Raw genomic sequence first — 21,130 nt, forward strand, 5'->3', positions numbered from 1 at the left:
TCAACCCACAGTGTCATTGCATTCTACAGGATGTTTTTGTAGTTGGATGCTGCTGGTTTAATTCCTTTTTGCACAAGGAAAGTCAGACACCTGTAAGGTGCAGCTGTTGTATGTGTGCAGGGCTGCAGTTCCCCCAGTGTGCAAATGCTGCAAGCTGAAGCTGAGTGTTAATGTGAGCAGGAGAGTGGCACCCCCTTGATTCAGGCAGGCATTGTGATTGCTGTGCAGGGAGAAAAGCATCTCAGGCAGCTGTTCACCAGAGCACTCCAGGTACCTCCTTCCAGTCCAGATGGGTACCAGAACTAATCTGCTGGATGTGGATAACTTGTGTACTCCCAGATTCCACAGTAACTTGTATTGATAATTACCTAAACCAACTTTGCAATTTGTTGATTAGCATCTGTAAATCTGTTTTGAGAAGCTGGTGCAATTGATGCATAACCACAGCTTGAGGTTTTGTTTTGTAGAAATAAAGGAGAATAATCTTGTTATGATTTTGGGTACACGGTACCACATAAATCCTCCCTGGTTGTGGGAAGTGGTGTGTAGGAATGCTGGTTTAAATCCTTGCTGGGCAATGCATGCTGGTCTGTGCTGATTGATCCCCTGCCTCTGGTAGGCTTTAGGCAACAATACTCTTTTTTTGTGGCTTCTTGCTCACCACTGTGTGGCTTTTAAATAGCCCTGTGGGCTGAGCACCAAGGGATCTGTTAAGGAAGAGGGTCACAGACTTTGCAGCACTGTCTGAGCCCACAGGTGGCTAATAACTAACTAATAGTTATTACTAACTTCATAATTATTTTAGGCAGTGAAGACTGATACCATAGGAAGGACAGTGATCTAAAGCAAAACAATTCCTGTAGCCCTGCTGACAGTGACAACCTCTAAATATTTCTAAGATGTTTGTACCATGCTCAGTTCAGATGAATACAAACTGGTTTGTGGTGTGCTGTACCTTTTAGCTCTTCTGGGTTTCTATACGAAAATTACAGAATGCCCTTCGGTTTAACATCACTGAGTTTAAAAAAAACTAATTTTAAAAGTCTTAACTTTTTCAATGAATTGAGGGATTTGGTGGTATTTCCTGACCTGGTATTGTTTGGTATCATTTCCACAGTCTCACTGATTTGATTAGAGTGATATTAAAGTTAGTGACAAAGCAAAATGCCAACATTATGAGTTTCTGAAGCTCTCTCTGGGTTCTTTTCTATCCCAAAATTTGAAGATTTTTTTTTTTAGAATATGGATTTTCGAGGCTTTAAAGGTGATTTGCTGTATAACATAGAAATTAAAAATGAACACTAACCCTTAGGGACTGTACATGGAATAAGTTTCTTGTAAAAGCTGTAAGATTAGTGAAGAGGTAGAAAAAGAAGTCTGTATAGTATCCTTGCTAGTTTCTGATCCAAATCTCAGTGTTGTAGTGTGGCTGTCATACTGATAAATTCCTACTCTGTCCATGTATGTTGGCAGTATGACTGAGGACTGAAAAAGTATCAATTAAAGTATAGCTCAACCAAATTATTGGGAGAGTGCACCCAGGTTGCTGATAGGGAAAAGACAAAATTATTCTTCTTTTGGTGCTTCCACTTCTTTGCTGAGCACCTTACAGATGTGCATGATTTGGAAGCTCATATCTGAGCTCCCCAAAAGCATTTAGAAGATCTTGGTTTAAGATGTCCTGTTTCTTAGAAGTCTGTTCCACCTGAGAGACTGTGACATGCCCAGGGACAGGTCATGTTTTCCCTCTCTCTGCCTTGCTATGAATCCCTTTTGCTGAATGAGTGCCTGTTGTTTCTGTGGAAATGAATACATCATAGCATGGCATTAATATCTGCCTGTAGCATCAAGTGCTTTGGAAGGAAGAGGTGTGTTTGATATTTGGGCACAGATCTCTAAGCATATTGGAGCAGGAAATGCAAGGAATTAAATGGATTTATGGTTTAGGAGACGACATCTGAGGATTGCTACACCTAAGCATATGTTCTGTTATTCTCTGGTAAAACATACCATGGCCATGGTGCTGTGAATGCCTGCAATTTGTGTCTGCCTGTCTGTGCAGCTGATGTCACTGTCATTACTGTGTTTGTGCCATTGTTGCTGGGATTGTTTTACAACGACCTTCCCCTTTATTGGTACTGTTGCTGATGATGTGCCATATGTACACATGCACATTAGAGTAAAAGAACATCATCCTTAATTGTTCCTGGGTAGCTGTCAATGCCATTTACTGAGTATGAATACTAATTTCTGCAGGAATACAAAGAAGCAGATATCTGGTCTTGCTATTATTCTGGGTTTTTTTCCAGTCACTAGGAGAATTGCAGTGCTTCCAACCATGCTGGATTTCTTGTAGCGCTTAAATAGATGAGAATTCAATAGATTGAGGTGGCTCATTCAACAAATCTGTTCAGTTCCTTGTCAGACTGTTACAGGTCTAGTGCAGGCCCAGCCAGGATTCTTGAGTTCTACCAAAGATTTCCAGTATGAGTTGAGAAAATCATTGAAACTCTTGGACTTGGGGATTTTTTTCCTCCTGACTGCAGAGGAGAGATGGTGTTTTATATAAGGGTGAAACAGCCTTCTACACCAGCTAAGAAAGATCATGTTCCTTCTTTTTACTAAGTACCCTGGATTTTTCAATTGCAATACCTGTTGGTCATTTGACCCACTTTGGTGATTGGTGCTCCCACCAGTTTCTCTATTAGGACTACATGACTCCAGCATAAAATTAGTGTGTGTGTTGCTGGCAAAGTGGTAGTAAGTGGTTGAAAACTCCTCTTCACACATCATTCTGTGCTTGTTTTCCCTGCAGGAGGAGGAATGCAGATCCTATCTGTGCAAACCTGCAGTCTGAAATCCTGAAGTGCTACCAAGAAAACAAACGTGAAGTGCTCAAATGCTCGGAGCTGGCGAAGGAATATCAGCGCTGTGTTAGTGCAGCTCACAAGGTAACAAAAGTTCCTCTGTTGTACTGGCTGGGTTTGCTGTCTTGTTTTGCATGGTGCTTTCTTCTGAGAAGTGTTTTTGAGAGCTGTGGTATCTGTTAGTCAAAGTGCAATCTTCATAGGAGACAAGTCTTCCCTGGGATTCATTTTCTCACATTCATTCCACATTTCCCAGTCATGCACTGTGTCCCAACTTCATTCCTGTCAGTGAGTCCTGTTGTACCAAGCTGCCACCACAACAGTAGAACCAATGCTCCCAGGTTTCAAGGTCAATGATTTTCCCTAGTTTTACCTTCTTGGATGCTGGTATACTGCAAACAGTAAGTAAACCCACCTTGGCAATGTCTGCAACATTTTCAACAGGTTCTTATAGATAGGAGGATAAACCCAGGTTAAACATCTCCTGTTAAGGGACTTTGCAGTTGGAGATCTTGTTTCTTTTCATTGCTGCGTGGGGAAAGGTTCTGTACTGGGCAAAGCTGCTGTCTGTTAAGAAAATTCCATACTCCTAAAAACTCTTCATCTTGTGTTGGGAAGTCAGGAAGCCTTATGGCTCTTCCTTTTGAGATGCAGGGTCCCAGTAGTTTCTGTTGATGCCTTAGGACAGCGGCTGCTCAGTACCTTGGAAGAATTTCTGGCTATTGAAACAAGTGAAGGGGAAAAGAAAACGAAGTATTTGGACATTACAACTAGGATATAGTCCTGGGCCATGAGAGAATTTAGTGGGTCAGGTGTCCCTCAAGGGCAGACTTTTCTGTTTTGGTTTTTTGGGTTTTTTTGACAGTAGAAAATTTTCTAAAAGGTGCTGAGAATATAGTAAAGTGGATGTGGGGAAAAGGATGGTAATAGAAAATTGAGACTTCTCTCATGGGATTACTAAAGCAATAGGTGGGGGAGAGGTGGATATTTCATGGAAGCAGTCTCTCTCTGCATTAGCATTGTGAGGGGAAGCTGTATGCCTGATTTAAGTATAACATGAAACAAGCTGCCAGCCGGCTCCCAGAAGAAGCCCGACAGAAGGAGATGGGAAAATTGTCAGGATATATTAGACCAAATGTTGTTGCTAGTCCTAGTGGAATTTTTTTCCTTCCTGTTTACAAAGAAGGTCTTTGTATGTCTGCAAATCAGCAAGGTTAAAGCTGCCAGGGAAAGGGCTTTTCTCTGATATCTCTAAAGTCTCCAGCTCCCAAAACATGTGGTTTCTTTTTCTTCCTCAGCTTTAAAGTAAAGTGGTGCCTGTGCTTCTGCTGCACAATCTGTGCCCCTGGTTGCTGTCTGCAGAGCACTGGTGCATCTATTGCCAGCCTCTGTTATCCTCCTTGCCTCCCCTAAATCAGGCTTGTAGCCTTTTCAGTGGAGTATATCTTTAGCAAATGCATTTACCAATACATCTTTATTGCATGCAGTGCAGGCGGAATGTGATTACCAAAGAAGACAGATTGCATTAAACTTCAGCATATTTGCAAGCTGCGGCTCCAACCCGCCTGAGAGAGGGGCTGGGATGCTGCCAGCCCTGAGCCCCAGCCCAACATTATTAAAGAGTAAATTGGAAGCTAAATGACTGGTAACAGCAGAGGGCAGTGGAAGATCCTAATAACTTGGATATTTTTTGGATTTGGTGGTGGTTTTGGTAGGTTTTCTTTATAAGCCAAAAACTGGTTGTCTTCGTTCCCAGAGTCTTCAATGAACTTCAGAATTTTTTTCCCCACTATTATTAGAAACTACCAGGAAGGAAAAGTGCAGAGGACATTAATTTGTTGTGGATGATGACAATGTGGCAGAAAATCTTGCTATGTCTTAAGGCTTGAGAGACTAAGGAATAGGTAACTAACACCTTGCAGCTAGAGGTAGGCACTAGAGGGTTCTGCAAGTACAAATTCAAATACAATTTTTGTAAGACAATATGTCTTCTTTAGTTTCCTTTTGTCCCAGGATAGCTCAATTCCCTGACAATTTGTCTCACTGCTCTTACTGACTCTTCCGAGTCCTGAGATACATGTAGCAATCACAAGCTGTTGTTTTATCATGTAGGATTAAAACTCCCTCCTCCCTTCCCCTTTTTAAGCTGTTATTTTTCTTTAAGTTTAAATTAGCATCTTATACCAAATGGCATTGTCTCACGCGTTCCTCTTTCAGGAAATTCAGATTGGAGGAATGTGGGAAAGAAAGGCCAGAATCTCTTAATTTCTTCAGTATTTTTAACCTTTTTTTTAAAAAATACAATTTGTTTGCCAGTGCAGGAGGAAATGTAATCAAAGTTGGATGTGTGACTTCATCTCACTTGCATGGTGGTGATTTGTTCATTTGCTTTTTACTAAGGATTTTATAAGGCTTGCTGAATATTCTTTAATGAAGCATCTGCTTCTCTGCAAGTTCCTTTTGATGGCTGGTAAAAATGTCTGCAGGGCATGGTATACATTAGTCTCAGAGAAAGCCAGCTCTAGATTTCTAGACCGAAAATTACAGCTTACCATGGATGAGAATAATTCTTTGCCTCTTCCCACTTACTGTGTTTGTTTGAGACCATTCCTTTGGACACCCATTTCCCTTTGGCTGTTGTTCTGCATGTTTCTGAGCCAGGAGCTGAGATACACCCTCAGTTATTTCTGCCCTATGAACAAATATGTTAGGCAATCATTTGATGTGTTTTAAAATTGATTTTCTATTGGTTTTCTGTACAGCTCCTCTCCCTAGAAGAGGTTACTTTATTGTGGTGCATGGTAGAGATATAGCTATTGTTACCTGTTTTGTATATTTTCTGGCTATTGGGCCATGTAGTAATTCTCTCTCTTGTAGCCAACAGAGAGAAATAGGCATATGTAAAGTGTGATGCATCTGATTCTAAAAAGTCAGCTGAATTGCCAGCCAGAGCTGAGCATTTCTTGGGAGGTACATCCAGGGCACAGACTGCAAAGCTGGTGCCTGTTCTGGGATGCTCATGGTTATGGAGCAGGATCCTGCTCTGGTTGTCTGCCTTTGTAGCCAGTATGCTTTCAGTTTGCCTACTTAACCTGCTCCTGAGCTTTTCCACTGATACCATCCTGAATGTTGAGTTTTGGTCACCGTTGACTCAGTGCAGCATCACTGCACCAAGCATTGACTCATCAGCCCCTTTAGGCTCTGGGTTCCTTGCTGCATCCCATGCTTTGCTTATGTGGAAGTTTTCTGACTTTAGAGGATGTTACTGTGACAGCTCCTGTTTAATTTAGGAGTGTTTTATCTTTTCTGGTGGTCTGTTTCCATGGCTCTGCAGAACTTGAGCTACAGCATAAAAATCTCTGGCTTTAAATCTAATAAAAGCTGGGATAATGGGACAGCTGTAGGAGGGGCAGTTCCCATTGTGTCTTTCAAAATTGCCTGTAGTTTATTGACCGCAAGTTTCACCAAGAACTACTGCTGCCGTCAGATAATGAGAATTGAAAATTGCTGCTGCTGTTTCCCCAAGGTTTTATCTCGTGCCAGTGAGAAGGGGGTGTGGAAGGAAAAAGAGAGTGGGCAGTGGAAATCTGCGTAATTTCTTAGTTTGGGTCCAGATGGAAGGGGAAAACAAATGATTTTGTTTTAAAAAGTCTGAGTCCTATTAGTGAATTGCTTCCCTCCCCCGTGCAAATATGCACTCACATGCAAGCTTTTCAGAGTGTTTGTGACCCATTCTGCTGCCCTTGCGTTCTGTTCACACCAATAGGCAAATGCAAATTGAAGGCAAATTTTAGTTAGTTACTTTGTTATGTAATTGGTGGTTATGCCAGGGAATCTCCAGCCAGCTGCCACTTGGCAAATGAGGCCTCCAGTGACCATAGATTAATGTGATTTGAGATTTCAAACAGAACCTGCTTCCTGCAACTGTGTGCAGAAAATTGTCTGTTAGTGAAGAGCATGTATTCCTTCTTTTCAGGGGTTTCCTTACTGTCTCTAGGTGCCTGTCTTCCACAGAAGGACCAAGGTGAAATTTTTGTGCACTAGCTCCTGGCCAAACCAAGCTATCAGGAGCCGTGTACTCAGACATGTGTTTTCCCTTGTCAATAGGAGCTGTACACATTGAGCTAGGAGCCATTCATAATCCTGCACTCTTCCTCCTTGTTCTGTGTCCAGCTTCTCACAAATCTGCTATTCATAACAGAAAAAGGTAAACCTACTTCTGTCAAGGCTTTAGGGCTTGTCTATGTAAGGAAATTACAATGCAATAAACTGGTGAGTTTCTCTGTATATGAACATTCAGGGTTTGTAATGAAAGTACAGGGAAAATTCACACACATTTACTGTGAGTCACTCTGCTGTGTGCAAACAAGCCCTTGCTAAATACTGATTGACTGAATTCCAGTGAAGGGAGACTTTTAACATAACCTTGAGTCGTCTGTATTTTGCTTTGCCCTTGACTATAATAAAAAGGAATATGGTCAATTTATTGTGTTTACATTTCCAAGTGATCTCTGTGAAAGCCCAGTTCCCTTCTGGCATGCAAAGCAAAGCATTAGACCTCTGCTGGAAGTTTGTCTCTAATCTGTGGGCAGGGACTTAGATTGCTGAGAGGATGCTGCAGGTATTTCTGCAGTTCCCATCCTGTTGGAGCAGTTTTGCTCAAGCACTCTTGGTCTTGCTGAAGCGTGGCCTGCTGGGAGCTTTAATTTCTGCAACTTGGATCTCTCTCTGCCAAAGAGAAACAGAGTTGGATGCCATGGGCTGCACTGCGGGTATCTGAGCATTCTGGATCATCAGACTTTTGCTAAAGTGTTGTTTCCATTCTGGTGATTTCAGGATACTTTATAGACAGATTGTGTACTTATCAGGACAGAGAGGAGCAGTCAGTGTGTGTGGCTGGAGAAAGAAAGTTTGGACCAGGTATAGCAAGGTCTGTATCTGTACTCTAGAAATGCCAGGATTTCTCCTCCCCCTGTGATTCTACAGAGGTGGATCTTTGCTGTTGAAGCCTCAACATTGAGATCTATCACTTGGTATGCTGCTTGAAATACAGTATATCTGACTTGAAAGGCTTTAGGGTTGTTTGAGCTTTCTGGGATTCAGGTTTGTAGTTTCAGGTGAATGTGTGTGTTTGCTGTCTGGAGGGTGCTGTGCCCAGCCATCCTCAGCAGGTACACAGCTGTCCTGCCTCCCTTTTGTCAGTCAGTCCTTGCTCAAAGCAACATATCTGTAAAAGGTTGCCTTCTCTATAAAGGAAATTCTCTCTTTTTTTTTAATCTTTCTTTCTTTCAACCTGTATTTGTGCAAATGCTGTGGTGATAACACTATCAGAGGATGTTTATGACTCAATAAATGGCCCCCACTAGGGAACTGGGGGAGAGCTGCAAGCTGCAGGCAGCTGCTGTTTGTTTAGTCATAAACACAGAGGAGCAGTGGATTAACTGTACCCAGGCATACCCTGACCTGGTATTTGCAAAGGTGAAGAGGATCCATATTCTGCTTCTAATTACGAAGTTATTGTTTTGATTTTCAAGGCAGCAGTTGTAGGTTCTGGCGAGTCTTGGGTCTGTACATAATGCTTCATATCCTCAAGAGTTCACTGGTGGATAAACTAAAAATATAGAGCTGCCTGAAAGGACATAAACCACCATCTTAATATATGAGGCATGTTCCAGAGTAAATGCTGGCCTACTTAAAATGGAAATGTCTGCTGCCTGTACCTGGTATTTATGAAACTGGAGGCATAAGTTCTTTATTTACTCTGTATCTCAGCATGTCATGAAGCTCTGATGTTCCCCACAGCCTGGTGTGTTGCGAGCACTTATTAACCCACATGAACAAATTCTTCTCTCTGTCTGCTCTTTATAGTCCCTATAAAGCCCAAACTTCTTCAGGTTTATAATTTTTGAAGAAATTGAGCAGAAATAAGTTTAAAATTCACTTGGCTATTCTTCAGGGCTCCTCTTTCAGTGATACTTAGTCCATCTGCTACATCATCTTCACATATGAAGTTCTTGTATCCATTACCTGATCTGGAAGGAGGACTTCTGACTGCATTTCTCTTCTCATAAACAGTTTGTTTTCTAACAGTTCAACACCCAGTCCCTGTTCTTTTTTTTTTTTTTTGTAGTTGTCTGGTTTTTGTTTGTTTGTTTGTGGGTTTTGACATTGTTACAGTGAGGCATAATTGCTTTTGAGTCTAATTTCTTGCTTGATGCTTCTGATTTCAGATATATTTACAGGTAAAGTTAATCTAAATATGTATGTTTTACAGATGATTTTGAAAGCAACTTCTGTAAAAGAAGGAAAGAAGTCAGTATGACTTCTACAATTTCTGAAGTTGAATTATTTGGCATTTTGTTACTTCTAAAATGTGGTCTTGCTATAGTTCTTTTTTTAAAACTGGTTTAAAGCCTGAAAGTGTTTAAAAATAGTCTAATTTTTTTTACAATAAAATACTATAAGAATTAGCTAGTCAGAAATGAGACATCTTAGCTGACCTGATGCTCTAATGAGGTCTTGGAGTGGGTGTATCTGAAAAGTCTTATTAGACCTTGGTATTGAAATTTCACTCTTTGTATTCTTTCTCTTTCTTTTCAAGAATTATTTCTCTTTAGGCTTAAATTAGTGGGACTATATGGATCAAACATTTTTTGGTTCTGTGCTCTCTGTATGGTGTGTTAGGCAGCATTTTCCTGAGAGCTGTAGCCTGTATTCAGTCAGACTTATCTAGTATGGAAAATAGTTGCTTGGGGGTGAGAGGCTGTTGTGATACATCTGGTTGTTTTAATGCCAGATTCTTTCTCAAAAGATTTGTAGCACTGTTGGCAAGTGGGAAGTGGAAATTCTTACTCAGATTAATTCCAGGAGACTGATGACCAAGCAGTCTTGGACAGAAGGACGTTTATTTCCAATTTTTAAACTATGTGTTTTGCTGCTGAAGTTAGATTGAAACAGATCCACGAAAATTGCTGTCGATAGCAGCGGCTGGTGAGAAGCACAAGGTCAGTGGTCAAGTGCTTTCAGACTCCCAGGAAGTTCCAAAGTAGCCCTGACTTCCATAACTTCCATACTAATTTTAGATCCATTCTCTGACAACTTGGCTATAACTTGGGAAATTTTATCAGTGATGCCAAAGCCTTCATGACAAACTGGGGAAACCAAAGATTTGTTACGCTCTTTGCTGGTCATAGTCTGCACAGGATGGTTTCCTGCTGTGTGCAGTTTGCACTCTCCACACACCATCCATCAGGTATTTTTGTCACAGGTTTTGGGGCTGTATTCTTTGAGGACCAGTGGGATTTAAAGCCTTCATCACTCAGCTGAATGTGTCTGTGTGGACAACATGCAGGGATTATTGTGGTGGCAGTGGTCCCATTCAACTGGAAGAGTTGCTCCCAAGCAAGCGAGACTGCTCTGAGTAGCCCTTCTTTGGAGGTTAGTGAATGATGGATGAGCCCTCCTGTTATTGGGAAACCACTCCTTGTCTCTTCAGAACTGTGGCATACTGGAGGAGGAAATTTGCAGAAGTTGCCCTGATGCTGCTTTCTAGGGTTTGTTCTCTCCACAGAGCCTCCTCCTCCAAGGCTGTAGAGCATTCATCTGTTACAAAATCCAAACTTCGAGGGAAAGCTTCTTTCTGCATCATGCCTGCAGTAATTGTTTGTGATTTTCACCCCTCTGTGACACTGTCTGCCCAACAGGCCTCCTTATCTGGAGATATTTCCTGACATACTTGTGATGCTTCCAAAACAATTTAAAGCTTTCAGTGCTGGCTAAACCTTTGCAAGTCAATTGAAAAAACCTTTCTGGACACCAGTACTCCAAATACAGGAACAAGGCATGTTGTTGCAGTGTGTTACAGTGATCTGAATACAGTGTTAGAATTAGCTCTGCTGCTGATACTTCCATCTCTGGCAAGAAACATTCTTCTGGTTATAACATCTTTTTTTGGTTAGAGGCCTTTGCTGGAGGCTTTTAGGAATTGGTGAGAGGGTCTTAAAGACCTCTGCAGTCACAGAAAGTGTCCAGAAAGACAACACTTGGTATAATTAAATTGTTACATTTGTAATGCAAGGGAAGCAAGAAGAGAAGCCTTGAGTTAGGCTGGTGCTGCAATGTCTGGTGTATCTTGTTTCTAGGGCTGCTCTTCTGTGTTGAGCCTGAGTGTGCATGCAGAAATGCAGACAAAATTAGTTTGACAATGTGTTCGCTCCTTGTCCCTGCTGAATGCCTGTTTGTCCTGTATAAATGGATTTCAGGATCAGCCAATCTCCAGCTCTGAATTAGTCTAATAAGGCATGGTGCATAGGGTTGAAAGGTCATTTTACAAGCAGCTGGCTTCCTGCATATATTAGGGGGAATGATTTTTTAAATAATGGTATTGGAAAGCTGTTGATTTAACTTTTAAAATACCTGTATGGTGTAAAATTTCATCTCTTCTGCCTCTGTCCTTCAAGCACTCTGCTTGCCCTCTGCATGCTCATCTTTCTGTCATTTCTGATTACCTCTGCCCATCTGCCTCTGCATTCTCTCCCCTCAGGTTTATCAGTCCACGTTTGCTGCCCACAAGGACTTGGCTTGGATTTCTGAGGAGCTCATCTCTTGGGTTCCTTCTCTGGGCTGTGGAACAGAAAGCTCAGGGTTCCTTGGTTCAGGCTGTTAATAAAGCACTATTACACTGTTCTTTTATTGGGGGACTGGGAGCTCTCAACAATCACTGCATTTTTGTGTCCCAGCAGGTTCCTTGTTCCCTCCTCAGGATGAATTTAACATTGGTGAAAGAAGATTATAATTTACTCTTTTTTTTTTTAAGCTCCTGAACTGCTTAAATCATGCACATTGATTATTCCAGATTTCTCTCTGTGGAGTGTGTAGTTCAACCCCAACCTGATCCAAGTGTTTCATATGAAAATGGAAGGTTTTTTTATTCATTTGCTTGTTCCCTGGATTCCTCTTTGAGTTTGCTGATGAGTATGATTTGAAATGTTCTAATGACTTGTAAAGTGTGGACCTGTCTTAAAAGCTGAAGGGAGCACCCACATGTCTGTGTCATGCAGGCCTTTGGCAGGTGGCAGTGTCCTCCTGCCAGGTGTGAGATGGTATCTTGCCATTGCAGTTACTTGGAGACACTCCTGCACCTTCAAATGTTCTTTCTGCTTGTTTGAAGTTTTGTTCACAATATATATCCTCAGGAAATCAGATAATTGCACAAAAAGCAAACTTTAAATTTAGGGAGTGGATAGCAGATGCAATCTTTTTTTCTTCTTGCATTCAGACCAAACTGCTGTGAAACTTTTACATTTGTCTTATTTTCTGAAGGATGTTTCCTACTCATGACTTGCAGTTGTTCTAGTTTACTCTTTTTTGTACTATGCAGTGCCCTGACACAGCTACTGAAGCAGTTCAGTTTTTTTCTAGGACACACCTTTCTTCTTTAGATGTTATATTAAAAGCACCTCCTTTCTGTTCTTGAAGTTTTTTTTTCCTCTGTAGCACTCTCCTGACTATTGTGGAGATAGGAGAGTGATACAGGACTGAACTCAGTTGTGGGTTCTCTCTGGCTGCTTGTAAGGGCTCAGAAAAGCAGTGCCCAGGTATGTGATGGTCCCTGCTCAGCTGCTGTGTAAAAGATACTCTTTAAGTTAGAGTTTTTTTGCTGATAGAATTGTAAACCATGCAATACTATACTATAGAATACTATATTGGCATAAGATTAAAAAAAATTCCCCAAGTTTCTAAATATCAAAGAATTGAGGTTTTTATCTTCTGTGTGAGGCAGTAGGGCAAGTAGTACACTGTGTTTCAGTTACTTACTTGACAGCTTTATAAAATAAGTTACTTGACCAAATAGGAGAGTTTCTGGTTATAGGTATGGTATAGAGACTTGTTGATCTCTCCAAAGGATTTGAAAAGGAGACTGAATTACTGTTTTTTTGTTTGTCCCATCTCAATGCCATCTTAATTCCACATTTAAAAACTTCTGCTGGTTTTCATTGGTGGAAGAAGGGAGGAAATGCATCAGCCTGCAGCTGAACATAGTGTGCTGGGAAGTTACATGGATCCTTCTAATGATCCTCTGGGCTCTGTGGCACTGTCTCTCCATGGATTCAGGTGTGTACCAGATGGTGACTTTGAACACAGGAGTTTCCATCAGGACATATCAGCAGGAACTATTGAAAACTTTTGTCTTCAGTAGTACTAAATGCAGCCTGCTTAGGATTACCATCATTTAACAAGCTCTGTAGTGTTTCTGAGTCCCTGGGGTGTTGTCAGTACTGTTTAACTTCCTGTGGTGCATCAAGGTTGTATTTTATCTTTTGGTACCAAGCCTAAGTGCATTTAGGAGTATTCTGAGGCTCAGGAAATCTTCTCAACTCTCGTACAAGTAGACAGCCACTGAAAAATGTATTGGATGCTGTGATCCAGGTAGGAGTGTTCCTAGCTGTGTGTACCTTGAGCTGACAGGATGAAGGCACTGTGATGGAGTTAGAGTGCACTAGAGAAATTTTTGTGGAGAGCTTGTACAGCACCAGTGATCGCTGTATTGTTCTGCAAAAGCCAACCTTAAATTTCTAAAGCGTGTCTAGACTCCAGATTGACCTCTGGAGCAGAAGCAGGTTAATTGCTGAAGGCAGACTGGGTGTAATGTTCTAATGCATTTCCCTCTTTCCAGTCTTTGCTAAATGTCTTGAGGCACATGGGCTGCCATTTTGGTGGTTGGTTCAAAAAAAAACTTTGCCAGTTGGTTCAAAACCAACAAGCATTTTAATTTCACAATTAAAAGTGAAAGTCATACTTTGTTCTTGCAGCTGCTGATGGGTGGTTCGTGTGCACACAAAGCTATGTTGTGAACTTGAGACAGCAGAATGCTCTCAAGTTCCTTGTTTAATCCAGTATCAGATGAGTGCTGGTTGGGAAAGAGCCCAGGCTCTGTGAGACCCTTCCTAGTGCCTTCTTGTTTTGCTGAGCCTTGACATTTGCTACAATAAAACCCCATAAAATGCAGTAAAGTCTGTCTCCAATCAGGTGAGTGTATTAGCAGGCTTCTTGCACTGATGGATTAGAGCCAGGCTGTGTTCAGTAAATGTGGCTAAATAATAAAAGGTGAGATTGTGTGCAGTGATCCCAGGTCTCCTTTCTGCAGCTGCTGCCTCCTGTCTGTTAGCTGGGAACCTTTGCACAGGCAAACAGCTTTGCTTGAGAGAGCAGGCTGTGCACTGTTTTTTGACACAGCCAAAGGTGGCTGACACAAAGCCAAAGGAGACCTTCTCTCTGAGGGACTGAAATGTCAACAAAGATGTTGTACTGCCTTGCAGAGCCCTGACTTGCTTTGTGTAAAAACGGAGCAGATGTTGGTAGGTCAGGAGCTTTGCCACAAACAGAGCAGACCCTGGAGAGCAGGGCAGAGCCTCGGGTGACACGAGGGACACTCCTGGGTTCAGTGTGCCAGCATTCCCCTGAATGTGGGGCTCCCCCCAAGCCATGTCTGGAGCTTTACCCTGCTTAAGGAAGTGGGACTCATGTAACCATGCTGTACATCCATGAGCCTGGTTTATGTCCCACTCTCTGCTTGCTCTGAACCTGCTGGTGAGTTGCAGTGGTGTTCCTCAGAAGCACAAAGGCTCTGAAGTAATAAGTTCCTGTATACCTTGTGAAAACAGGCAATTAGGTGGAGGGAAGGGACCCCAGTGGTGCTTGTGCAGGGGGGAAGGATATTGACTCACTCTTTATTAGACGTGAGTTTGGTCACAGAGAAACTTAACTTAGAGACATGAATCTGGAGGAACCCAAGTGGCTGCTCATGAGCAACCTATTTCCACTTGAAGACTCTGGCTTGCCTGAATGTTTGAGGGGCTGACTTCTGCCTACCATTGTGATCACCTTCACTGGAGAGACTCAACAAGGGTGGCTCTGCAGCAACTAAGATTTGTCCTTTGGAATATGCCTTCCCTAAGTATTGATTTCCTTCCTGGCTTTTGAGAAATGGAAACAAACCCCTTGTTGCAAGGGAAGGCTACAAAAAGCTTTCAAAAGTTTATAGCTTGATCCTCTAAGGCCTTATTATGTTCTCTTATTTTAGGATGAGATAAAAGATAGAGTATTAGGTGTAAGCAGCCTGTAAAAAGAAAAAGGCTTGTGGATTTAAGGTAGCCTGTGGTCTTGCTTCCTGCACCTCTTTTTGTGTTGCTCAGGCAAATGTTTCATGCTTAGAAAATTTGAGCTCTGGGGATCAGAGCAACTGCAGATCCTTGCTGGCTTCAGCACTTTGTGCTGATGATGAGCAGGCAGTTGTCAGCTCCTCAGTAGCTTGTTTTTGCTGCTGTGTGTTGAGGCAGGACAGCAGCTGAGATGAGGGAAGCGGAAACTTTGCAGTGTTGTAGTCCTGTGTCCAAGGACTCATGTGACAGACATCTGTGTGTTAATGAAACAGCCTGAGGTCTGCCAGCTCAGTGATGGGTGCTCAGTGTGGTTGGTGGTTGTGGCGTGGCTGTGCTGTCACAACTTGTTCAGAGGTTGGTCACAGGGTCAGTGACTTTTGGCAGGGTTTTTTTCAGTCCTCACTGGTCATCCTTGTCCATCTATTGTTAAGCCCACTTTGATATGGCTGGCAGGAGCTTATTGCAAAGTGTGATGGAAGCAAGGTGTGGTTGTTGGGGAGCGTGGGCATTGAGGAATTGGTTGTGTCAGCAGGCCTGCAGGTGGGCTTTGGACAGGACAGCAGGGGTTCGTATTTATAAAGTTTTCATAGGCCCCTTGAGTCCAGTGATAGGCTTTGAAGCATGGTTTCCTCTGAGCTCTGCTTCCCCACAAAATCTTCAAGCATGATCCATCAAAGAGTGTGAAATATATTCTAAATCCCACTGCTGCCTTTTTCTCAGTCAGCAGGGTTGTGCTTTCTTCTCCAGTCTGGAGTTGTTTGCTGTTGAGAATAAGCAGTCTCTTTTCTTGTGATTCCTTACCTCTCTTTGGGACATGATGCCATCAAGAAAACCAGCTGTTCCAATCTGAGAGCTGCCTCTGCCTTCGTGCTCTCTTGTCGATTGTGTTGAATCAATGAAGTGCTGCAATACTGTAGAGAAAAGGGGGGTGTGAAGAAATGAAGAGGGAGATCACACAGAAGGAAATACAGGAGAGAATTCATATTCTGTCCCATGGTTCACAGTGGCTGTGTCTGGAACTAGATCTGCTATAAAACCAGAAATTCCCGCATGAAAACTTGAATCCCAGGTCCAAATCCTTGCCTCACTAAGTTGTGGGATCTGAGAGTTCCCTCATGGAGAAGAGAACTAGCTAATCTCAGCATCTTTGGAGACCTGATAAGTCCTGACTGTTCCTGCTGAGAAGGTGGTGTTTTTGATTAGTGTTATGGGAAAAAAAATATTTAAAGGAGAGAATTAAGGGAGATAATTTCTGGATGCCAGCTGTAGCAGAAGGATAATGTTCAAAATACTCCTCTTGGAAATCATGCAGATTGCAATTCTGACTCCCTTCAACTCTTGAACCACTGTCTCAAACCTTTGTTAGTACAGACTTTTTGTCTGCGAAGCTCAGCTTCAATGGCATCCCTGTTCAGCCAAGAAAACTGCCAGGTTATGCTTTGACTTTGGTTCCAGATGTTCAGTGAAAAAAGCTTTCATTGCTGCTATGAAAAGCTTTTCTTAAGGGACAACATAAAGCAGGAATGTTGTGCTTGAAGGCTGAAGTAGGCATCTTCCCTTGAGAAGAGTTCCAAAGCACAGATGTCTGGTACACTATCATGTGGATAAAAGGTTATAAGGATTGTGTGTTAATCTGGAGCTGTTGGTGTTCCCAGCAGATTTGGATCCAACTGATGTTTGGTCCCCTAGCCGGGTATGCAAGAGAATTTCTTCAGTGGCTCTGAACTGCTCCACAAGCCTCTAGGCTGTAACTGTTCATCTGGATCCTGTCTGCTCTTCCTTGTGATCCTTGCTCTCTCTGTTGGTGCTTTCTGTGGCTTCATCAGTTTTGATTTGTGCATACCATGGTACCTGGTCCACCCTGACAGCGGGATGATAAGTTCACACCATACTGTGTGTTTTACCTCAGGCAAGCTTGTGTTCTTCCAGATAATTGCTTCAGAATCCACAGTTGGAAGTGTTTCTTGATCTTAGCAGAAATTTCTCAAGTGCCACTGAAGTTCCAATGAGTTTCTGGAAGTGCACGTTGTAGAGCTGTAGGAACTTGCCCTCCTGATTCCTGACTTGGCATTTCTTATTTGCAAGTTTACATCTAGGTATGCACTTAAGATTATCTGTTTGGGTTTTCTTTTCTTTTCAATAGGCTGACTATATCTTTTTATGGTTTTTAAACGTGTTTCCCTGAGCTTGCTGGTGGAATACTTCTCTTAAGCTTAAAAATACTAGCAATTGCCAACCCTCTTGGGCAGGATGTAGAAGGTTCAGGAATCCCCATTTTGTGTCACTGGCACCAGAATCAAGGGCTGTATAGCACTGCCAAGTTATTTTCTCTGTTGTATTTTTGGTTTGGTTGAATTTTTTTGTGGTGTGCTGAATTCCAGATGGTTGCAGTGCCACACTAGCACTGGGGTTGGTCCCCATGAGGTCAGGAGAGTTCATAGCAAATGTTTGAGCTAGGAGCAAGGTAAATTGTTCTAAAACAATCTCTTCTGTGATTAAAACTCAGACTGTGGGTATTTTACTTATATTTTTTGTGTGGCTCACTGATCTCCTCACCACTCAGCATGAACATTTCTTGGCCATGTGTAGGTTTTTTCTTGTAGTCTGAACAAGTGAGCTAGAGATATACTATAGCCTGGGCTTGCTCCCTCCTCTTCCTCCTCTTCCTTCTATCTCTTTTGCTCACCCATTTCTAGTCTGAGCTTGGATTTTTCCTTTCCCCTCTGCCTTCATTTTTTCACCTGCTTCCTTCCAGTGTCTCTGCACCTTCTCCCTCCCTCCTCTCCTCTCTTCTGTCCCCTTGGTTTGCATTCCTTTCATTTCAAAGCCTATATTGGAGCTGACACCAGGCTGCCTATTCCCTGCAGCACTGAACTGGCGGTGTGGAAGGAGGAGGCTGCAATTCCCTCAAGGGGCAAGACAGAGTTCAGTGTCTGTCTTATTTTTAAATATGCATCTGAACATGGCTGATCAGAGGAGCAAAAGAAATCTTTGGGTTCTGAGTGCTGGAAGCTCGTAAGGACATAGTGTAATCCTCTGCATCTCCCTGCTCCTCCTGCACTCCTCACTGAACATGAAAGCAGCTTGGCACAGGGGACTTTGCAGGAAAGATGGGTAAGAATCAGAGAGAGGCCTCATGGAAGGAGGGTAGAAAGGGGTGGGTGCTTTGCAAGCCTCACACTTTCTTTTTCTGCTTCAAGTTCTTTTCATTCTGTCAGGTTTATGCCCTCCTTTGAACCCTGAAGGACCCCAGAGTACCTTACCCAGCTATAGACCAGCTTTGCAGGATGCTGTTTGACCTTGGGCAAGTAAAATGGTGATGGCTGGTCATCATGCTGGTACAGTGAGGGGACAAGCTGAGATATTCCAGTTCTATGTTCTTACCACAGCCAGTGCCATGACAAGGTACCAGAGATGGATCTGCAGGTTTACCAGTAGAAGTAGGAGCTCTGCTAAGGCAGATTTTGTACCCAGCTGGTGAATTTCCTAAATGATTTTGCTGTGCAGCTCTAGCTGCTGGCATCTGTTCAGGCAGCACAGTGACGAAGTCACCTAAAGGGCAAAAAAAAGGCAGGTGCTTACTGGTCCAACAGCTCCTGCTAGCAGATTAGGATCAGAAGTGAAGGAGAGCATATTGAATTAAAGCTGTAATCATAATTTCAGTTTAGACAAAATGTATGTAGCTTGGCAGAATACCAGGGCCCTGACTCTTGTAAAAATGTGTCACAGGGTCCTTCAGGACCTTAGGAAGATCAAGCCCTTTATTGAAAACCTTCTGGCAGCTGTGTTATTTTCTGTGGCACTGGCTACTTTGGTTTGGCATAGGCACAACTACTCCCATCTGCAACATGTTGGACACTTCTGATCCTGAAAGTGGTCAAACCTGGTGTAGGTAGCTTAGGGTTCCATGGTGATTGCAGCAAGTTGTATGGGGGAGGCTGCAGGCTCATCCTCTTCATGTTTTCTTTTAGTATCCTTGCCTAGTGAGCAGCCTAACCCATCAGAGGAGATACCTGACAGCATCAGGACTCAATACCAGATGATTGTCAGCTGAAGCATGTTAACAGTGCTGAGGGTAGAGTGAAGTAGGCTCTGCTCTGAAGAGAGAAGGCTGAGGAGGCTATATCTGAGTCCTTCAGAAATGCCCAAATCATCCTGGAAAAACAAATGCTTTTGATTGGAGAAAAAGTCTTCTTGCAGGGAGATCTCAGTGTTTATGCTGTCTAATTTATTTTTTTAGAAAGTAAAGATAGAAAGGAAAAACGTAAGAGTTAAGACTTTCCAGTTGCAGACTGGTGAAATGATATGTGTGAATGATAGAAGAGCTGGCTGCTGGGGTGGATGGGTTTGATCTTCTGTTCTGATTCTGCCTTTTTTTTGCCAAAGGATCCATGTTTTTGGACTCTGATGAGGTGTGTTCAGTTGCTGTCCTTTTAACAGTTTGGACAGTGTTTATGTGGAAGAGGTTGTGCATTTGCAGTGGGGGAGGAATGGAAACAAGAGCTGGCACTGTGCAGCCGATTTCTTCTCTACAGTGCTGCATATTCAGTTGTCAATTTTTCCCTACTTGCTGAGGATTTTTGGTTTCTTGTTTTAAAATAGCTCCTAGAGAGAGCGGATCGATTGCCTACAGGGATAGCTGGAGCCAAGTGGCAGATAAACCTTTCCTGGCTGCATTTGTTCAGCTCCTCCCTGCCCTGGGGATGGCTCTGCTGCAGTTGTGGGTCCCCTCTCTGTGTACCCAGTCCTGATGAGCAGCACTGTGTACACCGTGGCTTGCACACTGCAGTCCTGACTGGCATTGTTCTTCCAGTTAGACCTTTCTTGAATAGCAAAGCTACTTATTACAGACTGCCTTTTTTTCCTGAAAAATCACACATCACTGCATTCTGGCCAGAGGAAGGTTAAGTGTGTGGGGGAGCCCTAGATAACATCAGTTAAACAACCTGAACTGGCTGCTCTGATTGCACCATTTGCTGGAGTCATTGGGGCTGGAAGAATTCCTTGGGAAAGGAAACAAACTGCTACAATAATTCCAGCATGCTCCTGTGACCTTGCTTTTGCTACAGTGGGGAACAGATTAAAAAAAAACAGTAAAAAGAATATACCCAAAGTCACTTTCATGTGTAACTTAAAGTATTCAGGATTTTACCCTAGGTCCCACAAGGTAAAAGGCTGCTGTGTTAACCCCAGCTCTTCATCTCCTGCCAAGTCTGGAAATCCGGGTTCTTAAGAGGAGCTGTTACTTGTATGACCTTCATGCGTGAAACAGTTTCTCTTCTAAAATGTGTTTTCCCCTTTATCAGTTATTCATTGAAGAGTCTCTTTGCATCTGTAGAATTTTGAAGGGTAGCTATTATTTTACCATTTTAATTTTCCCAGCTGTTCAAATAATTGTTTTAACCTCTCAGTGCCTGGAAGTGCTTTTCAAATCCTGATAGCTTTGCATTGTATTTCTTTGGTTTCGTGGTCGAAATTACAACAGTTTTCTCCCTATTCCAAATGGTTACTCTGTGACTTTCTTCTCTATAGCTTTAAAGTCTGCACAGTTCTGAACACCACTGACAGCAAGGCACTTTTGTACTTCCGCGCTGGGATACCGAGCTCTCACATCCTATTTTGGGTTTGGGCCTTTTTGTTGGTGTTCTCCACACACACACACACCCTGCAAAAAAAGAACTTCAATACTTAAAGATGCCATTAAAACCAGAACAAACTGGTTATTCTGAAAGGTTTTGCCAGTGGCCTCTCTGGAGTTGCATTTCACTGTACGTAGGGAAGGGGCTGTGACAGAGACAGCGAAGCCAGCACAGAAAACCTTGTCTTCATGCAGTTTTACAGGGAGTAAAGTCAAAGCATTTAATTTGACAGTGGTTTCTGTAGCCCAGACACAGGGCTGTGATGGCTGAGGACAAGGGAAAGCTTCCTGCTGGTCTGGCAGAGAACATGGATGATTGAGCTGAGCACTCAGTTCCAGGGCAGTGTTCCCAGCCCAGGATGATGCTCAAAGGGGGAGGGATGATTATTCTGTCCCACCTGGGGCAAATCCCTTCCATGTGGGATTACCTCCAGACCAGCAGTGTCTCATTTCACTTTTCTTTT

The 21,130-nt window shown here is 42.7% G+C and overlaps 1 protein-coding gene across 2 annotated transcripts in view; it reads left to right on the top strand.

Moving 5' to 3' along the window:
• CHCHD6 (coiled-coil-helix-coiled-coil-helix domain containing 6) overlaps positions 1-21,130 on the top strand; it is a 108,151-nt gene that overhangs the window by 68,695 nt on the left and 18,326 nt on the right. For both annotated transcript variants that reach the window (XM_039695554.1, XM_039695555.1), the window contains one exon: positions 2,816-2,951. In XM_039695554.1, coding sequence (XP_039551488.1) covers positions 2,816-2,951 — 136 coding nt within the window. The remainder of the gene's footprint in view (positions 1-2,815; positions 2,952-21,130) is intronic.

This window comes from Passer montanus, unplaced genomic scaffold, assembly GCF_014805655.1.
Source record: "Passer montanus isolate IOZ18808 unplaced genomic scaffold, ASM1480565v1 scaffold9, whole genome shotgun sequence".
NCBI classification, from domain to species: Eukaryota; Metazoa; Chordata; class Aves; order Passeriformes; family Passeridae; genus Passer; species Passer montanus.